The 27450-nt window shown below is 43.8% G+C and overlaps 1 protein-coding gene across 3 annotated transcripts; it reads right to left on the bottom strand.

The window, feature by feature from the left end:
• Nucleotides 1-6009: 6009 nt before the first annotated feature.
• NSUN4 (NOP2/Sun RNA methyltransferase 4) lies at nt 6010-26266 on the bottom strand. 3 transcript variants are annotated; one of them, XM_019749424.3, is made up of 6 exons: nt 25751-26264; nt 21535-21878; nt 17286-17440; nt 13881-14041; nt 8071-8195; nt 6010-7487 (listed from the first exon to the last, which is right to left on the bottom strand). In XM_019749424.3, the coding sequence occupies exons 1-6, from the start codon at nt 25841-25843 to the stop codon at nt 7211-7213; spliced, it is 1155 nt and encodes a 384-aa protein (XP_019604983.2). In that variant the 5' UTR covers nt 25844-26264; the 3' UTR covers nt 6010-7210. The 3 variants fall into 3 exon arrangements, 2 of the variants coding, with proteins under 2 accessions (XP_019604983.2, XP_074190765.1); XM_074334664.2 differs by having other exon boundaries at nt 7232-7487; nt 8085-8195; nt 25751-26266; XR_012497210.1 differs by lacking the exons at nt 6010-7487; nt 8071-8195; nt 13881-14041; nt 17286-17440; nt 25751-26264 and adding an exon at nt 22403-25726 and having other exon boundaries at nt 21765-21878.
• Between the last annotated feature and the right edge of the window lie 1184 nt (nt 26267-27450).

Here is a 27450-nt window from a genome sequence, read left to right as displayed (position 1 = left end):
TGCTGGGCCTTTGGGCTGAACAGCCCTTGGGGAAGCCTGATAGCACAGTGGTTTAAAGCTTGGCTGTAAAACTGGAGCAGCAGCCCATCTTTGTTATGTGACTGTGCCCCAATATCCTTACCTGTAAAATGAGGTAATTTGTATATATTAATATTATACTCCAATTCTCTAGTACTATTATAAGAATCAAATGACATAATACATGTAACACAACCAGAACAGGGCCTAGCATATAGTAAGCAATGCATGCAAGTTAATCATTATATTATTAGTAAATACAGACCTACAGAGAGGGTTTTTCTGGACTAAGAAGTCCAGCTCAGGAGCCAGACTACCTAAGTTCAAATACTAACTTTCTCACTTACTGTGTAACTTTGAGTAAGTCACCTTAACCTCTTGTGCCTGTTTCCTTAAATGGGAGATAATAATTAATAGTGACTACCTCACAGAATTGTGAAGATTAAACGAGTTAATTCAAGGAAAGAGCTTAGAACAGCAACTGGCCCATTATAAGAGTTCAAGAAACTTCAGCTCATTATTTTAAGCAGAGACGTGATACACTCCTACCAGTGCTTTGGCACGGCAATGTGGAGGATTGCGAGAGGCAAGCTGGAGGCAGAGGCCATGGAATGGAAGAGCAGGATACGAGCATCCAGTGGGGTTGGCTTTCCAGGCCTCAACCTACTCGTATGTTATCAGGAAAGCATCTATAAGGCAACACCACACCAATCTATGAGCCAGATCTGCGCTTGGGTGAAGAGAGTAAGGGAGAGTTACTCTTATCTGCGGTCCTTCCAGCAGGCCTGGTAGGTTCCCATTAGCTGGTGACCTTGAGCAAGTCATCCTAATGTGTCCTCCACTGTCAAATGGAAAGTGGGGGAGCAAAGCTTACAGAAGGGAGCTTCTCAAAGAGGATTTAAAGTTTTTATTCTGGGGTTGAGAACAGTGTGTGTGCCCCTGTTCTCAGTAACTGTTCTGCTTCTCTGTTTCCTTTCACTTCTGTGAGCCTTTTCCTCAGTACTGAAGGGAGGTCAGGAAGGGGACACAGCCCTGCTCCAAGGAACTCACCGTCTCACAGGTAAGGTAGGACACTGCACTCAGAAGCATTATCTGTGGGGGACTTTACATGTAATTTTCAAAGCAATGTCAAGTCTTTGCCCTCAGTGGTCTGAGCCCCGCTACCACCTCAGAGGCTCCCAACTATCTCTGAGTTAGGGGAGAGTTTGTTTTCTGTGGTAAAGTGATCATAATTTAGATGATCCCAATACTCCCACCTTTTTCTGTATCTGTGCTCTTTGCAAAATAACTTTGTGTTTCTCCCTTCTGAAGGTGTAGTCTATTTTCCCACCCCTGTAAATCTGGGCTGATTTTACTTTGTGACTTCCTTCAACTAACAGAATGCAAGGTTGTGCTAGTTCTGAACCTAGGCTACAAGAGAATTATTTTCTTTCTTCTGGAACCCTGAAGGGGAGGTCAGGCCACAGCCATTACAAGTCTAAGCTAGCCCACCAGAGAATGAGCCCTGGTGGAGTAGAACCTACTCAGACCAGTTGTCCCTGCTCAGACTCTTACACACGTGAGAGCCCAGCCCAGATGAGCAGAACCCCCTGACTGCAGACACATAAGTGAGCCTTAGCCAAGCCCAGCTTAGGTCAGCAATCACCAGCCAACCCAGTAGACTCAGAGAATAATAAATGAAGAGTTCCAATATGAGAGAGTGGAGCTGCAAGGCCAAGTGAGGCCTAAGGTTAGAACTTGTACAACATTTGTTCCACCAAATTTAACTGGAAAGAGAGAGATCAGAGTCCCCTGAGGGAAATCTACCCACGGAGGGCAGATTTGTTTTAGACACAAAGAAATTCAGTACATCTCTAGTCAAAATTTTGAATGTCCCTCAAAAGGATACTGATTTGCTTTATAAAAGCCATCTTCAGTTTGCAGAATGATTCCCCAGATGAGTTCTTTAAATAACAGATATGTTAGGATTTGATTTACATACCACCTACCAAGAATATATTATCTGTGAATTAGGAGCTAAATATTTCATAATATTCTACCAGTGCTTTTCAAGAAGGGAAGCATGTGCTTTTCTGCATGTCTAGTTTTCAATAACTGGTTTTCCACCCACAAGATGTTGTCTCCTACACCTTCTTGGATAGAAGTGCTTATGGCAGGCAAGCTGACTCCATACTCACACTGATGTCACCAGATCCAAGTGAAAAATAAGTAGCTCTCAGGAGCAAAACAAAAGTGTTTCTCTAATAAAACTGCTCTTGCTATGGCTCATTTTTTAGTCACATTATTTTATTTTATATAGCCCGTGCTATATACGAGTATATGTCAGGTACTGTCCTAAACACTTTACTAACATTAACTCATTTAATTCTCATAATAACCAGTAAGGCAGTACAAAATCCCCATTTTACAGGTGAGGAAATTCAGGTGCAGAATGGTGAAGGAACTTACCCCCCAGTTTCAAATAAATTTAGGAGAGAGAAAGCCTAGCATTTTGTGTATATCTAAAGAGGGTATGGGCGAACACAGGTTGAGGAAAACAGACTTAAGGTGAGGTGTGGTTGATATGTTTCCAAGCTAACAACTAGAAACTTTAATGGTCAAAGCAAATCATATGGACAGTCCAGATTTAAGGGGCGGGGAAATCAACTGTTTCTTGATGAAGGAAGTGCAAAGTCATATTGCATTGGGACAGGATGCAAAGAATTGCTGTGGTCAGCTACCATACAACAGATAAGTGCTGGTATGAGAAGATGGGGAAGAATGGGAAGGATTTAGGACTGGTTAGAGTCACAGAAATCAGTTTTGAGGCCATTGTCATTGTTCAGTGAAAAATAAGGCCTAAGATATGAGATATTTGATACAAGAGATATTTCAAGAAACAAATTTCAGATAGCAATTTTTTACAAGTTACTTAAGTGGTTTAAGCTTATTTCCTTATCAATAAAATGGAACTGAATGAGTACCTATCTTTAAGGGTTTTTGTGAAGAAAAGAAACAATGATGACTGTGAAACAATGCCTGGCATGAGCCTGGCTCAGGTAAGTGTGCAATATGCAAGAGTGAGTACTGTCACTGCTATTATTAATCAGGCACTAAGGGTAACTGCAGTTTCTGGCTTGGGGAGCAGGGTGGATGGTGGTGCTGTTTGGTGATAAGGAATACAAAAGGGAAAAGGGCAGGTTGGCGGGGGAGAGAGTGGCGATTTGAGTTGGCCATGGAGGGCTATGTGACCCACTTGCCTTCCACTAAAGAACCTCAAATTCTGAGACCTTCTAATCCAGAAACTTTTAACTTGGGGTTTACAGATGGGCTTTAGGGAGTGCCCAAACCCCTGAGATTATGTGTAAAATGTGGTGTGTGTGTGTTTGTGCGTGTCCTGAGAAGGACTAAAGCTTTTATCAGTCTGTCAAACGTATTTGTGACTCCCCAAAAATGAAAACCACAGATCCAAGCGATCTCTCTATTGTGACCCATGGCTGGACCTCTGCTAAGGATGGGCTGTGGTATGTCACAACGAAAGAGGAACTCATGACCAAGACTGAGGCAACATTGCTAAGCTTCTAGGTCTCTAGACACAGCGCCTCCTACAGCCCGTATCAAGCTACATTTTGGCACTATTATACCGGGTAGGCTTGGTTCTCTATGGCTTATCTCTTCTCTTGTTGGACGTCAGGTGCACAAAATTGGATTAAGAATAATCTTTGTTCATGACACTCTTATTTTTATCATGCTCAAACTGTTTTTTTGTTGTTGTTGTTGTTGTATTTTTTAAACTATATTGGGGAACAGTGTGTTTCTCCAGGGCCCATCAGCTCCAAGTCGTCCTTCAATCTAGTCGTGGAGGGCACAGGTCAGCTCCAAGTCCAGTTGCCATTTTCAATCTTAGTTGCAGGGGGCGCAGCCCACCATCCCATGCGGGAATTGAACCGGCAACCCTGTTGTTCAGAGCTCACGCTCCAACCAACTGAGCCATCCAGCCACCCCCACAATACTCTTTTATGCATAGCCTTTTACTAATTTATTTCGATAATGTAATAAGCACGAAATATGAAAGCTAGAACCTTGACAATAACCTCCCTATATGTCCTTCTAGCCCCATCCTATCTCCCTGCCTGTTGGAACCACTATCCTAAATCCCACAATGAAATCCATTTTTTTCCTTTTTATATAGTTTTACTGCATATATGTTCTTTTAAAAATGTTTTTCAATTCTTAGTTGTATTTAACTTGATAACATCAGAGAAATGAAAATTAAAACTACAATGAGACATCAAGATTCACCCTCTAGAATAAAGTTTAAAACTTACAATGCCAAGTTTTAGCAAGGATGTGACATAAAGTGCTCTATCTTTAGGTTAAATCACAATGATCTGTGTGAAGAACCTCGGCTTTGGAAGAGCTCAAATTAGAAATTCCCAGCAGGGTTTTTATGTTACTCTCGCCATGTAATCAAGCCAGACACATGTAACCAGTTACAGTTGTAAATTGTCAGTAAAGAAAGCAACCCTGGGAGTCACCAGGGTAGCTTCTGACTTTAAACAGCACATTAGAAATCCTAATGCCTTTACCTTGGCCAAGAATGAAAAACCAGACATCCAGATAAAGACAACAGCTTTTGCAATCCAGTTGTAAATCAACTCTATCTCCCACAACAGGAAATTCTAGAATAGGCAAAACTGTAGTGACAAAAAGCAGATCAATGATTACCTGGGACCAGGGATGGGGGTACTGAGTGCAAAGGAACCCAAGGAAACTTTAGGAAATGGAATTATTTTCTATATTTTGATGTGATGGTGGATACATTATTATATATTATACAATTACCAAAATTCACTGAACAGTACATTTAAAATTAATACATTATATTGTATGTAAATAATAACTTAAATAAGGGCATCATGTTACTTTTTTTTTAACTTTTATTTATTTTTTAAGTGTGTTTTTCTGGGACCCATCAGGTCCAAATCAAGCAGTCATTTCAATCTAGTTGTGGAAGGCGCAGCTCACACTGGCCCATGTGGGGATCGAACCGGCAACGCTGGTGCTAAGAGCATCATGCTCTAACCAACTGAGCTAACCAGCCGCCCCACATTTTGTTTTTAAAAGAGCATCATGTTACATTTAATCTTTTGGGACTAAACTTTTTCACTTAATATTTTATTGCTAATATTCATCCATATTGTTATGTGTCACCGTAGTTCATTTGACAGCTGTGTAATATTCCACCATGTGAATATTCCAGTTTATTTGTCCACTCTCTTGGTCATGAGGATTTAGGTTTGCTTTTGTGACCAGGGCTGCTATGAACATACTTGTACATGTTTCCTGATGTACATGTAGGAGTTTCTCTTGGATTTATCCCAAGTATTGGTAAAACTGGGTTGCAGAGTAGGTTAAATACTCAATTACAGGAGATAAACTGTTTTCCAAAGTACTTCTCTGCTTTTCTTACCTAGGTCTGTTTTCCCCAATTAGCCACAGACCAGGAACAAGGACCCCAGGGGAAGGAGACCCTCTCTCCTTGAATTATCACTGTTTAGTATTTGATTAACACCAGCTTGGATACAGGGGCAGAAGCCCAAGCACCTGAGACCTCATTGCCTCCGAAAATACTGAGTGCAGAGTAAACAGCAGGCAGGGACCACATATCACACCTGGAGGCTAATTAGGTTCCTATTCCCTGAAGCTCCATCTTCCTAGCTACTAGGATTTTAAGTCTGGAAGGTCTTCCAGGGCCCTCAGATATAATGCAAATCGCAAGAAAGCAGAAGGCTGAATTTCATCTAAAATCCTCCTCAGCTGACACCCCTAATACTCAAACAAGGATTAGCAGGAAAGGCATAAAAAACAAAGTGAGTGACAGAAAGAAGAAGAGAAGGGATAAGGAAAATGGGAAGAACCAAGAACACAAGTATTCTAAAATATGCACCCTTTTTTGCACAAGGGCCAGTTTTTAAGAAAAAAAAATTTTAAAATAAAAAAAGCAGGATCTGCAAGTGACCATAAGCAATTTTTAATATCCCTGCCATTGAAAGACTGAATTATTTGTGCTAAAGTTACAAAAACAATTTAACTAGCATGCAATCAGTAAATGATGTAAAGTTGCTTCCAAACAAACACCGTGTGAGGTGAGGCCCTATGATGCTGGGAGGAGAGCTCTGAGTGATTTGAGGTATGCCAAAGAACTGGCACCACAGCTCAGCCACAGACCAGGAACAAGGCAAAACAAAATAGAATATACCAAAACAAGACATTCGGAGATTCCTAGGGGCTCAGAAAGCAAAGGAGGAGAGCTGCCATTCCGAAGGATGAGGCCTCCTTATCCCTCACAACCCCAGCTGCTACATCTCCAGTAGTTCCCTGGCTACCTGTCATACATGAGCTCAAAGAATACTTGCTAGAGAAATGAACAATAGAAGAAACACACCAAACATTATCACAGTCCTATGGAAGAGCAGCTTCCCCAGCTACAACGGGACAGTAGTGCTGTTAACAGCAGGAAGAATGGCTGGAATTATTCGGTTCAGGCGAGCTTTCTCCCTGTAAATAAGCAGATCATTATGCACTGGCTTCACATTTTTAGTTACTTGTTCCTTAAATTAGATCATGGGTCATATAGAGAACATAGGTAGATTTGTTTGGGCCCACTGGCTGCTGACGATCGATCACACAGAACTCTCAAGTGTAAGAGGGGTTCTGTAACCAGAGGCCTGTCACCAGGCTGTGGTCCTGGGCTTCAGGCCCCTGGGAGCCAGTGCTCAGTAGCAGCAGCTGGTACAGAGGGAACTAACAGTACCTGGACGGACATGAGGCCCACAATGACAGCCCCAGCTTTATGGCGCTTCAACAGTTTTATTGGTTAAATGCTTCTTCCCAAGTTTACAGCTTATAGTGTGGGCCTGCTCACGGCTCCTCCTCTTAAGCCCCTAACAGGGTAGGAACCTTTAGTATATAGAGATGGGAAGTGGGGGGTGGAGTGTAATAGGGGAGTTAGAAACTTGCTGATGCTCCACAATTGGACAGCAGGACAGAAAACCTCCTACTTCCTATTGCTGAAAACTGTCTATAGAAAGACTTGAACAGGACGGACATAGGATCCAGAGTGCATCTTTGCCACTGGTCTCAGTTTCCAGTGCTTCCATGGAGTACAGCCTTTGTCTTCCTTCACCAGGGCTTTAGGAACAGGGTGATGCTATGTCAGTCTACACATTTTGCAAAGGTACATGGGCCCAAAATTGGCCATGAGGTTTGGGATTACCAGCTCTCCAACCTGGCAGGATGGAAAGAAAGAGAATGTGTCCATGAAAAGCTCTCGGAAGTGAGTCAGGTCTTCTACCCGAACTTCGATGCTATATTGATTGGCCAGAAGCTCGATGGCGCCTTGCACCACATACTCGTTCTGTAAGTGTGAGAGTGAGCACGTGGAATAGACAACGTGGCCTCCTGGTTTGGTGGCAAGGAGTCCAGCCCTGAAACCAGAAAGAGAGAGAAGCAGTGACTAGTGAGCTTCCCGGAAGCAGGAGGGCAACAGAAGGAGCTGGAAGCAAGGATAGGGGAGGCTACTTGGGATGAGTGGCTATGTTAAACCTCTGAAGTCCCTTCCACGATGACACCACCTGAAAAGTCATTCTCAAAGCAGAGAGCAACCCAACCTTACTCCAGGGCTCTCCTCTAGAAGCCTTCTTGAAAAGATCCCCTGAGCTCCGGCTCTAGTTAGGAACCAAACCCTAATGCTGGCTATGGACTGAGTCCTTACCCCAGCCCTACAGAGCTTTGATCTCAGCAACTATTTTTCAGACTTGTGATACTCACTGGTACTGAGCCTAGCATGGAGGTAAGAGAACATAAGTGAATCTGTGCAGCCCATAGGAATTTTATGTTCCAGAGGACTATTCCATGATGCCTGTTTCCTCCAGGCAGATCCTCGGCCAGAAGGCCCTTCTATGGGTGATGGTCTTGGTAAGAGCTTCCAGCCCCCCCAAACCCCTGGGTGACCAGACCCCCAGAGCACTCTGGCACAAAGTCCTAAGTTTTTGTAAATCTGTCACTCACGCGAGAAGCTGCACCTGTAGCATAGGCAGTATCTGCCGCTCCTTCTTCCTCGACCGCTGAAAAATGTTGTTCTCCTCCTCATGAAGGGAGTGGCGGTCTGTGGTACAGGGCACATCCACCAGCACCTGCCCAGAAGTGTTAAAGGGTAAAGTATTAAAGCTCCTTACAGACTCCTCTTTCTTAGGCCAGAGCTGCTTTAGGCCCCTGGCCTGAGGGTTTGGTGGAGTGCTCCCTCTGCCCTTCCTTCCATTGCAGAGCACCTGACAAAGCTTCACATTTTCACCTGGTAGACAATTGTGAAATAGGGAGTGGGAAAATAGTATATTTAGGTATACTCATGGCTGTATACCTAAAAAACGAAAACCAACACACAAATAACGATAATTAATGGATGTCAACCTAGGAAGAAGTCTTTAGTGCTTCAGAGCTCTGTCCTTGGCTCGATCCTTAGCTATCTGAATGAAAATATCCAATTTACAGATGACACAATGCCCAGAACGTAGCTAACATACTGAATAACAGTATCAGGATTCAAAATACCTTATGCTAAAACAATGTCATATACAATATGGAAAAGTTTTAAAGTGAGAAATGTAAAATTCATTCATTTACTAAGAGCCTACTCTTTGCTAGGCACTAGAGACAAAAACAAACTTGTTTTTCAAAAAGCTGTCCTATATTTATGTTTCAAAAAAGTAAAATTGGGGGCGGCTAGTTAGCTCAGTTGGTTAGAGCATGATGCTCATAACAATAAAATTGCTGGTTCGATTCCCACATGGGCCACTGTGAGCTGCACCCTCCACAACTAGATTGAGAACGACAACTTGACCTGGAACTGAGCTGTGCCCCCCACAACTGGATTGAAAATGATTTGTCTTAGAGGTGAGCAGCGCCTCCACAACTAGACTGAAAACAACGACTTGACCTGGAGCTGAGCTGTGGAGCTGATGGGTCCTGGAAAAACACACTGTTCCCCAATAAAAATTTTTAAAAAAGGAAAAAAGAAAGAAAGACAAATAAGCCAATAAACAGAATACAGCCCATAAACAGACCCACAAATATATGGATACTTGATTTATGACAAAGGTGACACGGCAGAGCTATGGGAAATGAATAATCTTTCAAATAACTGATGCTGGATCAACTGGCTATCACTTTTGGTTTCCTTCCTTTGTTCACTATACATAAAAATCAGTTTCAAATGGATTGTAAATATAAGTGAGAAAGGTAAAACAAAAATGTTTCTAGGGGCCGGCCAGGTGGCTCAGGCGGTTAGAGCTCCGTGCTCCTAACTCCGAAGGCTGCTGGTTCGATTCCCACATGGGCTAGTGGGCTCTCAACCACAAGGTTGCCAGTTCAATTCCTCGAGTCCCGCAAGGGATGGTGGGCTCTGCCCCCTGCAACTAAAAAAAAAAATTGAACACGGCACCTTGAGCTGAGCTGCCTCCCGGATGGCTCAGTTGTTGGTTGGAGCGCGGGCTCTCAACCACAAGGTTGCCAGTTCAATTCCTCGACTCCCGCAAGGGATGGTGGGCAGCGCCCCCTGCAACTAAAAAAATTGAACACGGCACCTTGAGCTGAGCTGCCGCTGAGCTCCCGGATGGCTCAGTTGGTTGGAGCCTGTCCTCTCAACCACAAGGTTGCCGGTTCGACTCCCGCAAGGGATGGTGGGCTGTGCCCCCTGCAACTAGCAACGGCAACTGGACCTGGAGCTGAGCTGCGCCCTCCACAACTAAGACTGAAAGAACATGAAAGAACAACAACTTGAAGCTGAACAGAACCCTCCATATCTAAGATTGAAAGGACAACAATTTGACCATTGTTCCCCAATAAAGTCCTGTTAAAAAAAAAAAAAAAAATGTTTCTAGAAGATAACAGAATATCCTCCTTACTTTAGGGTAGGCAAAGGTATCTTAAATAAGATCCCAAAGCACTAACCATAGAGATAAATTAGACTACATTAAAAATAAGGGGTGGCTGGTTTGCTCAGTGGTTAGAGTGCAGTGCTCATAACACCAGGGTCACTGGTTCGATTCCCACATGGGCCAGTGAGAAACAACGGCTTGAGCTTGGAACTGAGATGCCGGTGGTTGGCCGATTGGCTCGGTGGTTGGAGTGCAGTGCTCCTAACACCAAGGTTGCCAGTTTCATTCCCACATGGGCCAGAGAACTGCGCCCTCCACAACTAGATCGAAAACAACAACTTGACCTGGAGCTGAGCTGTGAAGCTGATGGGTCCTGGAAAAACACACTGTTCCCCAATATTCCCCAGTTAAAAAAAAAAAAAAAAAGTTAAAAAAGAAACAAACAAAAAACTTCGTTGTACCATTAAGAGGGTGAAAAGATAACTCACAGAGTGGAAGAAGGTGTTTACAATACATATATATTCAATAAAGGACTCATATCCAGAATACATAAACAACTCTTACACATCAATAAGAAAAAGGCAACTCAAAAGGAAAAATAGGCAAAAGACATATGTTCACTTAAAAAAGAATGGCCAATAAACACATGAAAGGTATGCGAATTCATTAGTCATCAGTGAAATGAGAATTAAAACCACAATGCAAGTTACACACCCACCAAAATGGCTAAAATGGGGAAAACACAGCATATATTGATGAGGTTGTGGGACAACTAGAATTCTCATACACTGTAGGCAGAAATCTAAGCTGGCACAATCACTTGGAAAACTGTATGACAGTACTGGCTGAAGTTGAACATGTACATATTCTATGACCAAACAATTCAACAGAAATGGGTACATAAGTGCACCAAAACAACATTTATAAGAATGTTCACAGCAGTGTAGTTTGTAATAGCCCAGAACTGGAAACCCACTTGCCTATTATGAATAGAATGGACAAATAAATTGTTATATATGCATGCCACGGGATATAATACAGCAATGACAATGAACAAACCACTGCTACAGGCAACAACATGGATGACTCTCACAACCAATGTTGAGAGGAAAAAGTCAGATAAGAGTACATAATATATGATTACATTTATATAAAGTTCAAAACATCCATAATTTTAGAAATCAGACTAGTTATTACCTCTAGGAGGATAAAAAGAGGCATAAGAGTTTCTGGGATGCTGGTAATATATTTCTTGAAAGGGTAGAATAATATAAGTGTATTTCACATAGGATAAATCTTAAGTAATACACTTATGATTTGATCACTTCTGTGTTATACTCCAATAGAAAAGTTATTAGAAAATTATGACAGGTAACAAAAACAACCACAAAACTTAAAAGAAAACAAGTCCTCTTAACCAAGAATTAGCAGAAACTACAACAAATAGAATTAAAACCCTAAACAGTTTTGATATTGGAATTATCTAATGTAGAACTAAAATATAAACCTTCCTAAATAATAAAAAAAATTAAAAGAAAACCAAAAGAACAAAGAAAAGAGATCACATAGTGAAAGAAACACAATAAATAAAATAGACACAATAAAATAATTTGACAGCTGAGATCAAATTTATCAGTGGCAACAATTGTTTTAAAAGAATAAAATTTATAGATTCATTTACAAAGCAAAACCTAATTCTATGCAATACATGAGACACACCTAAAAGGAAGTGATTCAACAAGGCTAAATATAAAGGGATAGGAAAAGGTATAACTACAATACATATAAAAAGAAAACTGAGTGTGGAGGGAGATAAGTGTCTAGCCGTGAACACGCAGAGCGCTGGGGTCCTGTCCTCACTCCAGCTCGTGGCCAGGTAGAGTTGGGGGAGACATGGAGTTACAAAGTGCATGGAGCCCTGAGATGGTATTCTTCTCTGTATCTGAAGTGCTTAACACATGCCTAACACATAGGGTACTGCACACAACTACCTGTTCAACAAATAAATTAATGGAGACATCGTTAGGACATTAAAACTAGTGAAGCACTTGCAAGTAAAATAGGAGGCAGCTCACTCTTCATTGTTCCAGAAGTCATAGCTAGGATCAATGAATGGAAACAATAATAAAAATAATAAGGATTGTGATCATAGCAATATTATTAAGTGCTATATGACAGGAACTGTGCTACATGCATTCTTATTTAATCTTCACCTATGAGCTAGGCACTACTATTATCATGATTTAACAGATGAAGCTGAAGTTTAACTGAAAGGTTAACTTGCCAAACTTCTCCTGGTAACTTGCTGGTAAGTGATGGAACTAGGAGTCCAATCCAAGGAGTCTGACTCCAGTACTCAACCATATACCATACAATCTACAGATTTTAATTCAGTAAAAGAAAGAACTTATTTCTAACATCAAGAGGTGTTCAACTACAGATCCTCAGAGAATCCCTGTCAATGGAGGCATGCAAGCACATGTTGAATAATGACGATGTCTGCCTAATCTTCATGACTAGGTACAGGGCTAAGAGCTCTCCCTGGATACTCCAATGAATCCTCATAATAATTCTACATAGTAGTGTTCTCTGTTTTACAAATGAAGTTCAGCGAGATCAAGCAGCTTTCCCAAGGTCAGTCAGTCTGCGGCAGCCCGGTGATACAGAAACAAGTTAAGCTGATGGCAGAGGTCATGTGCTCTCCACTCTGTTCTGCTGCCTCCATATCAAAAAAGCTGAATAGGGGATTCCTACACAAGTAGGAAGCAGGTCTCTCACGCCAATCTAAGACTGTATAAGCTTTGGTCTTTCCTTCAATATTTTAGACTGGCTGAGGCAGGATGGTGAGAGCTGGACAGATTAGATAAATGAGTCAGATGATAACACAGAAACAATAGCTATATATTTTTTATATTTTTAGAAGTATATGTTTTCAATAAGTATTTTTAGAGCATGCCAATTAAAATACAAATAATTTTAAAATATGAAATTAGTTTCAACATCATTCATAATAACAGAATACAAATCAGATGCTATCAGTTTGGCAAAACCCACAAAGTCTGAAACACCAATGGTGGCAGGATATGAAGAAAACAGTACTCTTATTAATAAGCAAAAATGAAACAGATTTAATCTCCACAGAGAGTGATTTAGTAACCTGTCAAAATCTTAAATGCATATAACTGTTATCTACGGTAGCAACTATACTTCAAAAACATAAAAACTAAAAGGGACTGAACATCAGGGTACATTACTAAATGAAAACAATACAAAGTTCAGAATAGTGAGTATAATATACTACCATTTCTATTTTTTAAAACACACACACATTTATAGTTCTACCGTGTTTCCCCGAAAATAAGACCTAGCCGGACAATCAGCTCTAGTGCGTCTTTTGGAGCAAAAATTAATATAAGACCGAGTCTTATATAATATAACACCAGGTCTTATTTTACTAAAACATAAGACCGAGTCTAATATAATATAATACCAGGTCTTATAGTAATTTTTGCTCCGAAACACGCATTAGAGCTGATGGTCTGGCTAGGTCTTATTTTCAAGGAAACAGGGTATTAATATTCAAAAATAAATAAAATGAGCTTATTCATACTTAATGAGGGTTTCTGAGCAACCATGTGAGTTGAGAAGTAAAATAAGCCTAGTAAACTTTCTTTTTTCCATTCAGTCAGGTTCAAATTCTTTCTGCTGCTGTCTCTAATGAAGATAGTCATCTAAGCTGAAGAAATCATAGATAGTCTTCTACGGGGAACTGACAATTCTGCAGATGACTGTTTTCTCCAAATCACCCATGAAGAGCTGGCCAGGTCCAGAAATAGCCCTACATGCTCAAACATGTAGGGCTAGAACCTACTGCCTCAGGACCTGGAAGCAGGATGAGGAGGCCAGATTTGGTTGGCTGGATGTCCCAGGTTAGAAATCACTCACCCGGTCATAGGTGTCCCCCTCCAGTTCTCCCCACTTCCTGCCATCCCATGAGGTGACTCGAACTCGACTCCTATCCCTGATATCTTGAGGTACATAGCTGTGAAGTATCTTCTGCAGTCTGCCTGTTCGGGATGTGGAGAGATCATTGGCAGCGAGATGGCCTGTGGGAATACAAATTTTAGGATTGCTTTTTTCTATTTCTGTAAAAAAAAAATAAAATGCCATTGGAATCTTGATAGGGATTGCACTGAATCTACAGATGGCTTTGGGTAGTACGGACATCTTATGTCTGTGGGAATAAAGAAACTTCAGAGGCCATGGCCCAACGAAACATCCCACTAGCAATGGTATTGATGGAGAGTCAGACCAATTCTCAAGCATAGCCAATTCATGCAGACCCAAGGGGTAGGAGCAGATGGAGGAGAAACGTTGACTATGTGCATGGCGCCATAGTAGACACTACGGAGCAGAGGCTGTAAAGGCCAGAAAAGTTATGTAAATAGACAAAGCAGACCAGGTAAGTATATTTATTTCTAAAGAACTATGTTCTCTCCCACTGTTCTTGAAACATGTGTTTCTCTTCACTTTTGGTAGACACTACACACTATTCACCCAAAATTTATCCTCCTCTTATTCCTTAGTAATAGAACTCCAACTTTATTTAGGGGAATCAGGAGCAATGTGCCCAAAAAGACTACATTTCCGAATCTCCTTTTATAACTAAGTATGATTAAGTTTTGGTCAATGAGTTTTAAACAGAATTACTGTCTGGGACTTCTGGAAAGATGTTTAAAAGAAGCTGACACAGGGGCCGGCCCGGTGGCTCGGGAGGTTGGAGCTCCGTGCTCCTGACTCCGAAGGCTGCCGGTTCCATTCCCACATGGGCCAGTGGGCTCTCAACCACAAGGTTGTCAGTTCAATTCCTTGAGTCCCTCAAGGGATGGTGGGCAGCGCCCCCTGCAAGTAGTAATGGCAACTGGACCTGGAGCTGAGCTGCGCCCTCCACAACTAAGACTGAAAGGACAATAACTTGAAGCTGAACGGCACCCTCCACAACTAAGATTGAAAGGACAATAACTTGACTTGGAAAAAAGTCCTGGAAGTACACACTGTTCCCCAATAAAGTCCTGTTCCCCTTCCCCAATAAAAAAATCTAAAAAAAAAAAGAAGAAGCTGACACAGTTAGGAGAGGCGCCTCTTGCCCTGTCTTTTCTTCTTGCTCCAAATTTTAATGTGATGACTGGAGTTCCAGCAGCCCCCTTTGACCATGAATCCTGAGGACAGAAGCTGACAATAAAACAGGTCACAAAGAGAAAGAAGTCCCTGATGATCATGGAGCCTCCACACCAGCCCCGGACTTCTTATACCCCAGCTTATCTTGTGTAAGAGAGAAATAAACTTTTCTTCTTTAAGCCAGTTAGTTGAGTTTTCTATTGTATAACATGGCCAAACCTATCCTAATTGATTCACTGTCTTTCATTTTCCCTTTTGTGACAGACAGAAGTTCAAGAAATATCTCACTTTGCTCTTGGTTCTACAATAAGAAAGAATAGTACCACAAGCTTGATGATAAATAGCAATTGATACCTGGCTTCAGAGTCAAGGAGTGAAGTGGAGGTGGGAAGTGTGGTGAAGAACTAGAGAGTACATACCTTATCTAACGGGAGTGGTCTCTACTATGAACAAGTTTAGTGTTCCCACAAAGAAATATGGTCCCGATTTTTGAGGGCATGCAAAGAAATAAAAATTGGATTCTCTGCTCAATAGGAATTTGTAGTTGGATATGAACTAAGAACAGAAAAGCTGGGTCCAGTTCTGGCTCTACCTTCAACTTAAGAGTATGTAAAAGATTAAGTTATTTAATCTCTCCAGGGCTCAAATTCCCCCTCCATTAAATATGAGAGCTGGACTAGGTAAAATCTAAGTCCCCTTCTTGCACCGAAATTCCTGTCTCCCTGGGATCAAGGAGTCTCTGGGATGAATGTGAGGAGCTGGTAATTCAGCACACCTTAGAAGAGCAACTCTCAAGTACTTCTCCTTGGCCCTTTTCATTCCTCTTAGTTCAAGTTCCTCCTCTTATAAGTAACCCTACTTCTTTCACCCCTCTTCTGACAGATTCAAACAGCACTCAGTACAATTAGCACAGCCCACCACACAGGCTGGGCTCTCTTGCATTGGACTCATTAAGCCAGATCAACATCTTTTCTCCTCTCCCTCTGGACTTCCAGAAGGCTGAAATCAAATGTGGTACCTCTCCAGAATCACGGATGGGGCACACCACGAGGCTAAAAGCTAACTCAAACAGTGAGTTGGCTGACGAGAACTGTGCAAGAAGGGTCCAGGCCCAACAAAAAGGCTAGGGCATATGGCAAGAGAAGCCTGGCTGAGCTCCAAGGTGAGTGTGAAAATCACAGCCCCATTGTGGATATTTATCAGGTCTTTAAGAAGAAAATAGCTATTTTAAGGCAGGATGTAGACCAGTGAATGGCTGAAGTGAACACTTACAATGTACAAGGCCCAGGCAGGGCTATATAACTGAAATGAGTAAGACTTAGGCCTGTCCCCAAAGAATTCATAATCTTGAAGAGTGAGAAGATGTGTACCCAGGAAAGCTCTGATGCAAGGCTAATAATGTGCTAGGAGATGTCCATAATTGGGCGCAGAGGAGACAGAGGCATCACTTCTCAATCCATCAGCAGAAGCTATGAGGGGAGACTTCCAGGAGGTGGCACTGTTGAGCTGAGGCTTGCAAAAGGGGAGGTGAATTCCAGCAACAGAGAGTAGCAGGATATGGCTGAAGCACATAAAGGCTGGGGAAGAATAACATAAAGCTATAAAGCAGGGGTGTCCAAACTTTTTCCAACGTTTTTCACCAAGGGCCATATGCGGTAAAATACACAAACAGCCGGGCCACTCACTTGAGGTGAAGTACGTATTGCCTCACCTGGTTTACTTAAGTAAACTAAATATATTTTTGGAATTTGCTGCGGGGCCAATTAACCATGGACTGCGGACTGCAGTTGGCCCGCGGGCCGCAGTTTTGACACCCCTGCTATAAAGGGTCGCTGTAGCCTGACCTACTGCTTTAGCTGGAAGTCTAAGGACAAGGACCTTAATCTTAGACACAAAGAAAACAGATGCAGAGGGAGAAAGTGTCATGTGGTAGACTGATTAGGGCCCTACTTTAATCTGCCTTCAGAGACCTTGCTCTGCTCAGCAATCTTCCTTGGCCGACTAACAAAAAAATAGAGAAAATACTCACAAACAGAAAAAATACACCTGCTTAGCAAGCAAGCACGATCTCTCCTCTGACTTTGGAACCAAAGAGCCCATCATATTCAGTGTGCACCTGACTGGGTGAGGTAGGGAGCCCTCCCTGCCCAAGACACCAGCCCTCTGACTTACGGCAACAGCCAGTTTGAAGCAACGCTAGTGTCTTTCCCCCAGGGGCTGCACATAGATCAAGCACGGTGTCGCCAGGCTGCAGGCCAAGAGCCAGGACAGGCAGCAAGGAAGCAGCATCCATCAGGTAGTAGTCCATGACACCCAGGCTGCCAAGCCTACAATAGAGAAGAGCACGTATCGTCAAATTCCAAGTCAGGAGACCCACTGGGAAGTCAAAGCCACCAAGGCCATGTCCTCAGGGGCTACTGAGCTCTACTCAGCAAAAACTCATTTCTCAAACCTACACTCACTAATTCAGTCATTCACTTATTCATCTACACAGCAGCCAGACTGGTTCTTTTAAAGCACACATCAATTCACTCTAATCCAGCCCTGCTAAAACCATCTTGCTATTCCTTAATTAAGCATGCTCCTGTCTCATGCTGTACCTTCTGCTTGCAACACTCTTCCCCCAAATATCCCTCACTTGCCTCCTCACTTCATTCAGGTCTCTCCTCACAAGTTACCTCATCAGAGGCACTGGCATTCATTCCCTGACTCTATCTAAAAATAGAAACCCCCTACTCCCATCTCTTTCTATTTCTCTATGTTGCATGATTTTTCTTTAAAGCATTTATTATTTACTTTATATGTATAGATGTGAGTGTGTGTGTGTGTGTGTGTGTGTGTGTGTGTGTGTGTGTTTTCCCCCCAGCTCTCCCTATTAGAATGAGGGCAGGGACTTGTCTGCTTTGTTCATCGTAGTATATCCAACACCTGAAACAGTGCCTGGCATATAGTAGGAACGCAATTTTATTGGGTTACATTTTGAGATACAAAGTACTTGTGGGTTCAAAGAAGAGTGTCAAGAGTGCCTGTCTGAGTTAGGCCTGATGAAGGTAAAAAATATAATATATAAAGTGAAACAAGTTAAGAAAAAAAGAAGAGAAGCATTCTTAACAGAAGAAAAAAGAACAAGCAAAGTAACAGAAGCATGCAAACTCATAGCTTCTTTCAGAAACAGTGACAGAAACACTGGGGTGGTAGAAATACAAGGTGCATGAGACTGAGTTTAGAAAACAGATAGAGGCCAGGTCGTAAAAGGTATTAAACCCTATGCTAAGGAGTTTGGACCATAACCTGCAGGCAGTTACCAAAAGTTTTTAAGGTAAATGATGTGATTAGCTAGATAGAGTTTGAGAAAGCTAGGTGTGCTAGAAGGAACAAAATAGAAATAAAGACACCACTGAGATGGCTGTTACAAGAGTCCAAGTGAGAGCCGACAAGGCACGAAAAGAGGCAACAATGTTGTGGGGAGAGAGGATGACAGACAACAACCTAATGGTCACAGAAGGACTCCCAGGCCAGTTTCATAAGGGCAATTGGTGGAACAGCCATGCAATTGCCTGAGACACGGCTCAGTATGGACAGCCATTGGGGACAGACTCAAGGAGGAGGAGACAGAAACCGGGTCCTTGTTGCCCTGACAGGAAGGTTCTGAGAGAAAAATGTGACAAGACATAAGACACAGCACGGAAGTTCAACTACAAGAGCTATAATCCCCAGTTGTGAGGTTGTGACACTTCGAGCATTCACAAATGGACTCAGGTTATGATAGGACAGTTTCAAAGTCAAACCATGCTTGAACTGTCTGTGAAACCGAACTCATGCCTCACAAAGGAGAATGAAAACAAAACAGAAATCTGGGAAAAGCACAGAATTGTTATCACACCGGCACTGGCCCACAAAACCCATTCTCCTCAAGTTACTTCTTTTTGTAAGCATCACTCCTTAACCTTTTTTTTTAGTTCACAGGCAGTTTTGAGAATCTGCTGAAAACTAGTAACTCCAAAAAAAAAAGAAAAAGGCACAACAATTTTTCAGACAACTTCAGGAGGTTCCTGGACTCCCTAAATACATCCTTGAACTCCTGAGAGGTTAAGATTCCTTGATTTACAGGGAGCCCATCAAGATAACAAGGAAAAAAAGAACCCAAACATATAGGGGTTGTCTCCCCAATTAGTCTCAAGGTGTCCTCCCTGAGTAGGAGCCAAGCACCTCATGTAACTTATGAAACCACGTGGTTCTAACTCCATGGTTCTGCCTAAAGCCAACACCTCTGAATTGGTCTCCAATCCTGCTCCAATCTATCCCCCCATCCCCACAGCGGTTAAAATGATCTTCCTGAATCATAACTTTGATGAGAATAATATCAATCATAAGAAGCAGTATGTATGAGTGCTATATTGCAAGTATTATACTAGGTGTTTAATATGCATCATTTCATTTCATCTTTACCACAACCCAATAAGGCAGGAAAACCCAAATTCCAGAGCCAGATTGCCTGGATCTCAAATCCAGCCCAGTTGCTCATTAGTTGTGTGACTTTCAATATATTACTCAACTTCTCTGTATCCTCATCTGTAATACCAGTTCCTACCAGGTAGGATTATTGTAAGGATTAAAGGAATTAATGTAAGTGCAGTGGCACATAGTGAACTATAGTGTCAGCTATTACTACCATTATTTTCCAGATAAGGAAAGCAAGGCTCAGTTATCCAATGCTACACAGCTAGTAAGTGATGAAGGCAGGATCCAAATCTAGGTTTTCTTGACTCCAAAACTCATGCTTATAACCATGGTGCATTATTGCCTTTCCCTGCTCAGAAACATTTTCTTGTGGCTCTCTACAACAGCTCTTGGCAATTTACAGCAATATATACTAAAGAGCACACAGTCTGAAACCATCCAGCCCTAGGAACTCCAGCTATTTTTTAAGCAACCCTAGGCCACCAGAAAAACCCCTTCTCCCCAACCTGCAAGCTCCTAGCATTCAAGATTGCCACACGCGGCACCCCATATACTTTTCTAGCCTCATCACTTACTACTCTTAAGCATACAGCCTTCCCTCACACCAGTAGCTAGGACTATTCCAAAAGCCTCCTAACTTACATCCCCATTTCTAGCCTTGCCCCTCTCCAGTCTGTTTTCCACCCAACACAGCAGCCAGAACGGTATTTTAAAAATTCAAATCTGGTCATGTCATTGCCCAGCTTAAAACCTTTCATGGCTCCCTCTTTCCCTTAGAGACAAAGTCCAAAATCCCATTTGGCCTATAAAACCTTCATATTCTGGCTCTTGCCTGCTTCTATAACCTCATATTTAGCTTCTTACCCCCTAATCCCCACCCCCATGCCACCAGCTTTAATTCCTACTCAGTTTTCAGGTCTTAGCTTAAATTTCACATCCTCAGAAGAGTGGTTTATATCTCCTTATATATGACTTCATAACATCTTGTACTTTTCCTTTGTAGTATTTATCAAAATCACGGATAGTTTTTTAATCGCTGTCTTCCTCACTAGACGGTAAACTCGTTGAGGGCTTGTGCATCTGTAACCTGGGCAATTAAGAATGCCTGGCATTTGGCAGACAATAAAAATTTGTTGAATGAAGCAATCTTTCAAAGATCAATTCCACATCCTACAACTAACACTGAGCTCTTCTTTTCTGAATTTGTAAAGCACAATTTAACATATGATTATAGGGTCTTTTTTCATTCAACTTCATATACTTCTGAGCGTTGGATCAGAAGACCAGAAGTTCTCCTTTCTTCTTCCCGGGCTGGTACTAACTCTGTTCCTAGGCAAGTCCCACTTCTTTGGTTCCATGAGGTTACTTGTCCTACTCTTTGATGGGTGGTTATAGGGAAAAATGAGAAAGCAGGTGTAAATAATGCACATTTTAACTGGAGAGGTTGCAGTAAGTGCTCACATAAGATGTGGTTGTTTTCTACAGGAGGCAGTAGAGAACAGCAGGTTCAAAGTACAGGTTCTGGTGTCAGATCACCTGGGTCTAAATACAAGCTGTACCACTTACTATCTAAGGGACCTAAAGCAAGTAAGTAGCTTAACTTCTCTGTACCTCAGTTTCCTCAAACGTAAAGAGGAACAGCAGTACCTATCTCAGTGGGCTGTTGACAAAAGGAGACAACATATGTACAGCACTTGGAAAAATGCCCAGCTTGTATCATAAGCATTCAGTAAATATTCGCAATATTGTAATTTTTTTATTTTTAAGGAGGGTGCAGCTCACAGTGGCCCATGGGGAAATCGAACTGGCAACCCTCTGGTGTTATTAGCACCACGTTCTAACCGACTGAGCTAACCGGCCACCCCAACATTGTAATTTTTATTAAAGAAGACAAGAGCTGGGGCTCTTTCTATTTCCATCAGACACTCAGGACAGCCCCATCAATGGCTCCAGGTCCTACCTGGCAGGAGGGAAACGGCTGACATCCCCTCTGGTAAACGTGTAGCATCGAAGGTTTGGACTGCAGGCCCAGGAAGCTGGGGATGGAGCTGCAGTTTGGCTGCTCTCAGGCTCCTGTCCCCCACGGGCGTGGGCTTTATTCACAAAGTCCCTGGCATTCAGCTGCTCCAGCTCAGCACTCACATGATCCCAGGCACCAAAATTATTGACCAGTGCACCATACTTCTGCTCTGAGAGGAGACTGACCCGGATTGATGGCCAAAGTTCCCCAAACTGCACACTGTAGGTCAAGTCAAAATTCTGCAGCGCTAGTCGAGTGGCAGGAAATTTGGGCTCTGTAGCAGCCTAAAAGAGAAAGAACAGGCTTATTGGTCTTCTAGTTTTGCCTCTATCCCCTACTGCCTGACTCCACCAATACCTCAGAGCCCCAGGGCAAACGTGGATCCAGTTAGTGCCCACTCCTGCCTTTGCACCCTGCCTCTGCCTGCCAGAAGTGTAGGAGAGAAAAGTAGTGAGGAGCTGGTCTTTCTGTCTCAGGGTTGTGAGAGAAAGGAAGCTGTAACTCTCATGATAGCATGTGGGGGTCACCAAGAAAGGGGGCACTCCATGAGGCCTTGGAGTAAGAGGAACTTAAGAGAATGGGAACTCAGGAGAGGACTCCTAAGGAAAATCTATAGAAGGTTGGAAGAAACTATGGAGGTCTTGGGGAAGCCTCAGGCTTAAAAACAAAAGACCCTTTCTCTCTGAATAGTCCTTCCATTTTCTAAAGCACTTTCATGTCTCCTAGCTTATGTGAGCACCACTAGACAGCTCAGGGGGATACAAACAATATCAACCTTCCACATTTGATGGCCATGAGGGTAACTCACCTAAGGTCATGCAGTGGCCGACACCGTAATTCAATCACAGGGTTGAGGGTCATTTGGGGAGAGTACCTAGACCCCAGGAAGGTGGGAAAAGGAGAACTCACAGAAACCTAGAGGTAAAAACCAAAATGGGAACTTCTAGGATGAAGTTCTATGGGGTAGCATTAGAGGGACATCAGTCAGGCTTAACGAGCATAAAAATAGATTAAAAGGAAAACGAAGACCTCAGCCGAGGAGTCCATAAGTTGGTCCTGGTTGCTACAATTGGGAAGCTTAATATAGCTGGCAGTCCTGTTCCCGTCTGTGAATTTTCCTCTGGCCTGGATTTCTGACTTGGTTGGAACTCTTGCTCTGGCTCTCATTTCTTGTTATGGCTGGGACTCTTGCTCCGACCATGAGTTCTCCTATGGCAGGGACTCTTGCTCTGGTTTCTGCTGTGGTGGAGACTCTCAGTCTTGCCCAGACTCTTGTCATGGTGGGGACTCTTGCTTCGGCTCCGACTTTTGCTATGGAGGGCATTCTTGCTCGGGCCCTGACTTTTGCTGCTCTGGGGACACTCACTCTGTTCCTGACATACGCCAAGTTGAAGACTCTCGCATTGATCCTGATTTATGCTTTGGTGGGGACTCTCGCTCTGGTTCCAACTTCTGCTTTGATGGATATTTGTGTTCTGGCTGTCACTATTCTGGCATTCACTAGTAACAGTCAAACTACTGCTGGGATTAGTGGTACAGGTGGAACTGGTGGATGAAGGCATAGGACAGCTGTAGGGGACCTTCAGGGACTCTTTGCGTGAGCCTCGAGAAGCCACAGAGTAGACATGGAAACCACAGGGCATCGTATCAGGGTGGCCCTGGGGTCGGGGGTCAATGGGTAAACTTTGGGGGTCGAAAGGTGTTCTCAAAGGGATAAAAGAATAGATATGTGTAGGACATGGAGGTGCCACAGGTTGGTGATGGGGTTGGGATGGGCCCCTGGGAGTGCCATAGGTACCACAGGGGGGCACCACGGGCTGGTTACGACACTGAGGGGGACCTGTGGAACCAGAAGGTGGGCAGGGATCGGGGGTGGGGGGAACCACAGAATATATATGGGTACTGCAAGGGGTTTTTAGGGGGGGTCCATGGGGGCAGCTCTGAGCATAAATATTAGGTAAGATAGAATCACAAGGAAAGCAGAAGGGAAGCGAAGTGGGGATAACAGTTTTGAGGGTCCTAGGGACTAGGGTAGGTAAGGTAGTCCCTTGAGGAAGTTCTTTGGGGCAGGAATTGGAGCAAGTTGTGATGGATGTCACCATACAAGAAGGACCAGAGAGACCAGGGTGGGAGGGAGGTATAGGAGAGGCGCTGGCCTTAGAGGGCCTGAATTGCTCAGGAGTGTTCTGGGCAGAGGTGACCAGGGAGCGACATCTGTGGGGAGCACGTGGCTGTTTTAACCCTGGGGATTTGGGGGACTTCTCTTGGGGGCAAACTGCAGTAGGGAGAGGGGGTTCATTATAGCTTCTACAGAAGGGTGACTGGGGTGGAGATACAAACTGGTTGCCCAGGGATGAAGAGAAGAAGGCAGAAAAAGGACAGGGTGAGGACAGGGGAAGAGGTGGGTCCTGGGGACACGGGGGACCAGAAACCGTGGTACCAGTAAAGAGGTAAGAGCGCCCACCAGTCTCCCAGGGGAAAATGGACTCAAAGCAAGGCTTCCTGGGAGCCTGGGACTGGGGTGAGCAAGAACCAGTAATCCCAGGGGGTAGGAGAATGATACTATAAGGATTCCCAGAGGCAGATATGTGGGTCTCTGGGGGGACATGGGAATAGTGATAGGAATCCTCCTGAGATGAACTGGGATAGTCAGCCACACATGCCTGAGAAGAAAGTGGGGAGCCACAATTTTTCCCAAGGCATGGATCAAACTGTGGTTTAGGTTCACAAGAGTCTGGAGGCTTAAGATGGCCTTGGTAAAACTGGCCAGTGGGTGGGGAAGATGCTGAGGAAAGAGGAGGATCATTACAACTTCTCCCTGAGGACCAGGGAGGGTACAGAGAGGAGATCTGTGAGAGCTCTAAAACCCTGTGAGAAAGGGGTAGGGAAATTATAGGCCTAGTTTCCTTGGGCCGGTGAGCAATGGGAGGTGAAATCATGAGGCCAGTTCCCTGAGAACCATGAGTGACAGGTGAAATCCTGGGGCCAGTTTCTAAATGCACATGAGTGAGGGGAGGAGAACTCACCGGGCTGGTTTGTGGAGGCCCATGAGTGAGAGGAGGGGAGGTCACCCTGCTTGTTACTAAGGCTGAATTATTTTCAGCACAGTAACAGAAGTAAGTGTGGTGGTCAGTGTAAGGGCTTTGGGGACAGGGACGCGGTGTTCTTAAGGGACTGATGCAGCTGCAATGAGGGCTCCGCGAATGGAGAAGGGGTGAACCCAGAAGTCTGAACCGCTCAAAACAAGGGCTCGGAGGGGGCGAACCCGAGGGGACAGGCTCCTGGCAGCAGTGCCTTGCGACGGGTGGAGAACAGGGTTCAAAAGAACATCTCGCCAAGCGCAGGGGAGGTTGTGGGGGTGAGGCGAGGGATGGTGGGGGCGGGGAGGGAATCGGTCGGGGTAGGGAGCGGGGAGTGCCGGTTATGGAGGAAACCCCAGGGCTACCGGTGAGGCCGGAGAAAGGGTCTCTGGAGAAATGGGGAGACCCAAGAGCGTGAGAGTAGTCAGTGCATCTTTTGCCCGGGTTTGGGGAAGGGCCGGAGGTATGGGCAGGGTGGTCGCTGTAACCTTTCCTGGCCGCCAGAGGCAGTTCGAGGGTAAGGAAGGGGTTAAATCCTTTTCCGAAGGGCGGCTGAGACCCAGGAAGGAAGGGAAAGTCGCTATGATCTTTTCCGTGGGGTGAGGATGGCCCGGCTGGAAAATCTTTAAGGAAAGAAGGAGAAGAGGTCATGGGTGGAGGGGGGACGAGAAGGGGCGGGGTGGGAAAGAGGGGAAGGGTGGGAGAGAGGGAGGAAGGGAAGTGGGGGCCAAGAGGATGGTAATCAAGAGCTGGGGAACCAGAGGCAATGACAAAACTGGGAGGATGAGGACGGAGGTGATGACGTAACTTAGAGAGGCGGGGTCAGGAGGCTGTAGACGAAACAAGAGGGAGAGTCCAAGACTTGTGGCGAAATAAAAGGGCGGACGGAGGCGATGACGATAAAGAGGTGACGCCCCCTGAAGGGAGGGGGCTAGAGGCCACAGGCGTTCCAGAGGGGCGGGAGCAGCGAATCTAACTGAGCGGGGCGCGAAGTGGAAGGGCCGAAGAAGTTTCCCGAGGAGCGGCAGCCAGAGGCCGCTGTCACTGTTCCCTCCCGGGCCCCCGCTGGACCTTACCCACTTCTTCTTATGTCGGTGTCTCCGCGGGACCTTGGCGCAGTCCGCACGCTTCAACAGGTCCCGAACACTTCTCACCACCAGAGCAGCCATATCAGCGTGCGCCGCTGTATGATTCCGACCGGAACAGCAAGGCCAGACCCGCGGGTTCCCGAGAGGTGGTGCGCGACACTCGGGACAGAAAGGGGAGGGACTTACGGCTGAGTCCTCCCGAGGCTCCACCTACCTTTCCATCTCAGGTGCAACGACCCCAGGGATCTTTTGAGGGTGCTGGAAAAGAACAACCCTTCGCACTGAATGGCGGCTCCGCCTGGGTGCGTGGAACATTTGGAGAGACTCGGTAAAAGTCTAGCCCAGCTGGAATCGGAGTGCTGGGAACTGGCAGTTGAGTACTGAAAGAGTTAGCTAGACAAAAAGGGGCGGGAAAGGCCTCCAAGGCAGAAGAAGTTGCACGGAGAAAGATCCTACGGTAGAGTAAAAAAAAACGAGCCTAGACGTGTAGGCAGAGACGAATTTTTAGTGAAGCTAATGAAAGCTTACGTTTCTGGACCTGTCATTCGCACTGCCCCCTTCAAGGCCCTGTACCTAATACTATATTATTTTTCTTTGTGTAAGTTTGGGGCTCCGGAAAACTTGACTTCACCACAGATAGGGAGCCAGTAGAGATCAGTGTTTTAAAAAGTGATCATCTAAAAAAAAAAAATGATCATCTGACAGCCGATGACCAAGTAGGTAGGGAGATCAGATGAGAGAAGATGATTGTCTGGATTAGCATGGTGGCAGTGAAGATGGAGAAAAGAGGATGGATCCCACCTGTAATTAAGAGAGAAACTACAGGACTTGCTGACTGATTGGCCCAAAATAATACATACTACACCACCAATTAATTGCTGTTCTCTTACCCTGCCTTTATTCTTATAACTTATTACACCTGATATGTATTTATTTTCTTATAATTTTCAAAAGGAAAAAAGCATAACTCTTATACAAATATAAAATGAACACATGCTAGATTTTATTCATCATAATAAACTACTCATCCATCATTATCCTAAATAACGAGGGAACCAGTAAGAGGGTAGGACTTGTTCAAATGAGAATTTGAGTTGCAGAGATTTCGATAATTAGCCAAAGGAATGCTGAAATGAATTTGCTAATTGCAAAATCATTAATATCCTAATAAGTAACAAACTGTAATATTTGGAATTATCTCTTATGCTAGATGGAAATCAATTCCATCTCTACTGGACAAAATGCATGCACATTACTATGGATAGGAATCATTTGCGTTGCTCTCAGACAAGAATTATTTACATTGCTACCAGTTTTCTACAAGTTAACCTCTACCCCTACAAAGTTGTAAGATAGCCTAGTCAATATAAAGTCTATCAAAGGTATACCCCAACACTACAATGAAAAATCACCCAGTAATCCTCTTCTGCCCATTTACACATTCTGGACAATTTTTCTGGACTTGTCTTCCCTCACCAGATTGCAAGGTTTAAAAGAACAAGAATTTTTTAATTCATTGCTGAATTATATCAGCACCTAGGACTGTAAGTGGTACATAGTTGGCTCTCAATAAATATGAATTAAATGAGTTAAAGATGAGAAAATAGAAATGTGAATGTAAACAATTTTCAAGAAGTTGATTACAGGGACCAGGCAGTTGTAAAGTGAAAAGAGGTATGTGTATAGAA

This window comes from Rhinolophus sinicus, chromosome 14 (assembly GCF_057876585.1).
Source record: "Rhinolophus sinicus isolate RSI-liver-muscle chromosome 14, RSI-T2T, whole genome shotgun sequence".
Taxonomy (NCBI): domain Eukaryota; kingdom Metazoa; phylum Chordata; class Mammalia; order Chiroptera; family Rhinolophidae; genus Rhinolophus; species Rhinolophus sinicus.
The sequence above is the reverse complement of the archived record's forward strand: the minus strand, read 5'-3'. Positions and strand labels throughout refer to the sequence as shown.

Coding starts and splice junctions, on each gene's coding strand:
- NSUN4 (XM_019749424.3), bottom strand. CDS start 25,843: ATGGCTGCTCTGGTGGTGAGAAGTGTTCGGGACCTGTTGAAGCGTGCG. Junction 14,042..17,285: donor GCTTCAAACTGGCTGTTGCC/GTAAGTCAGAGG, acceptor GTATTCCCACAG/GCCATCTCGCTGCCAATGAT. Junction 7,488..8,070: donor CTACAGGTGCAGCTTCTCGC/GTGAGTGACAGA, acceptor TTCTGGTTTCAG/GGCTGGACTCCTTGCCACCA.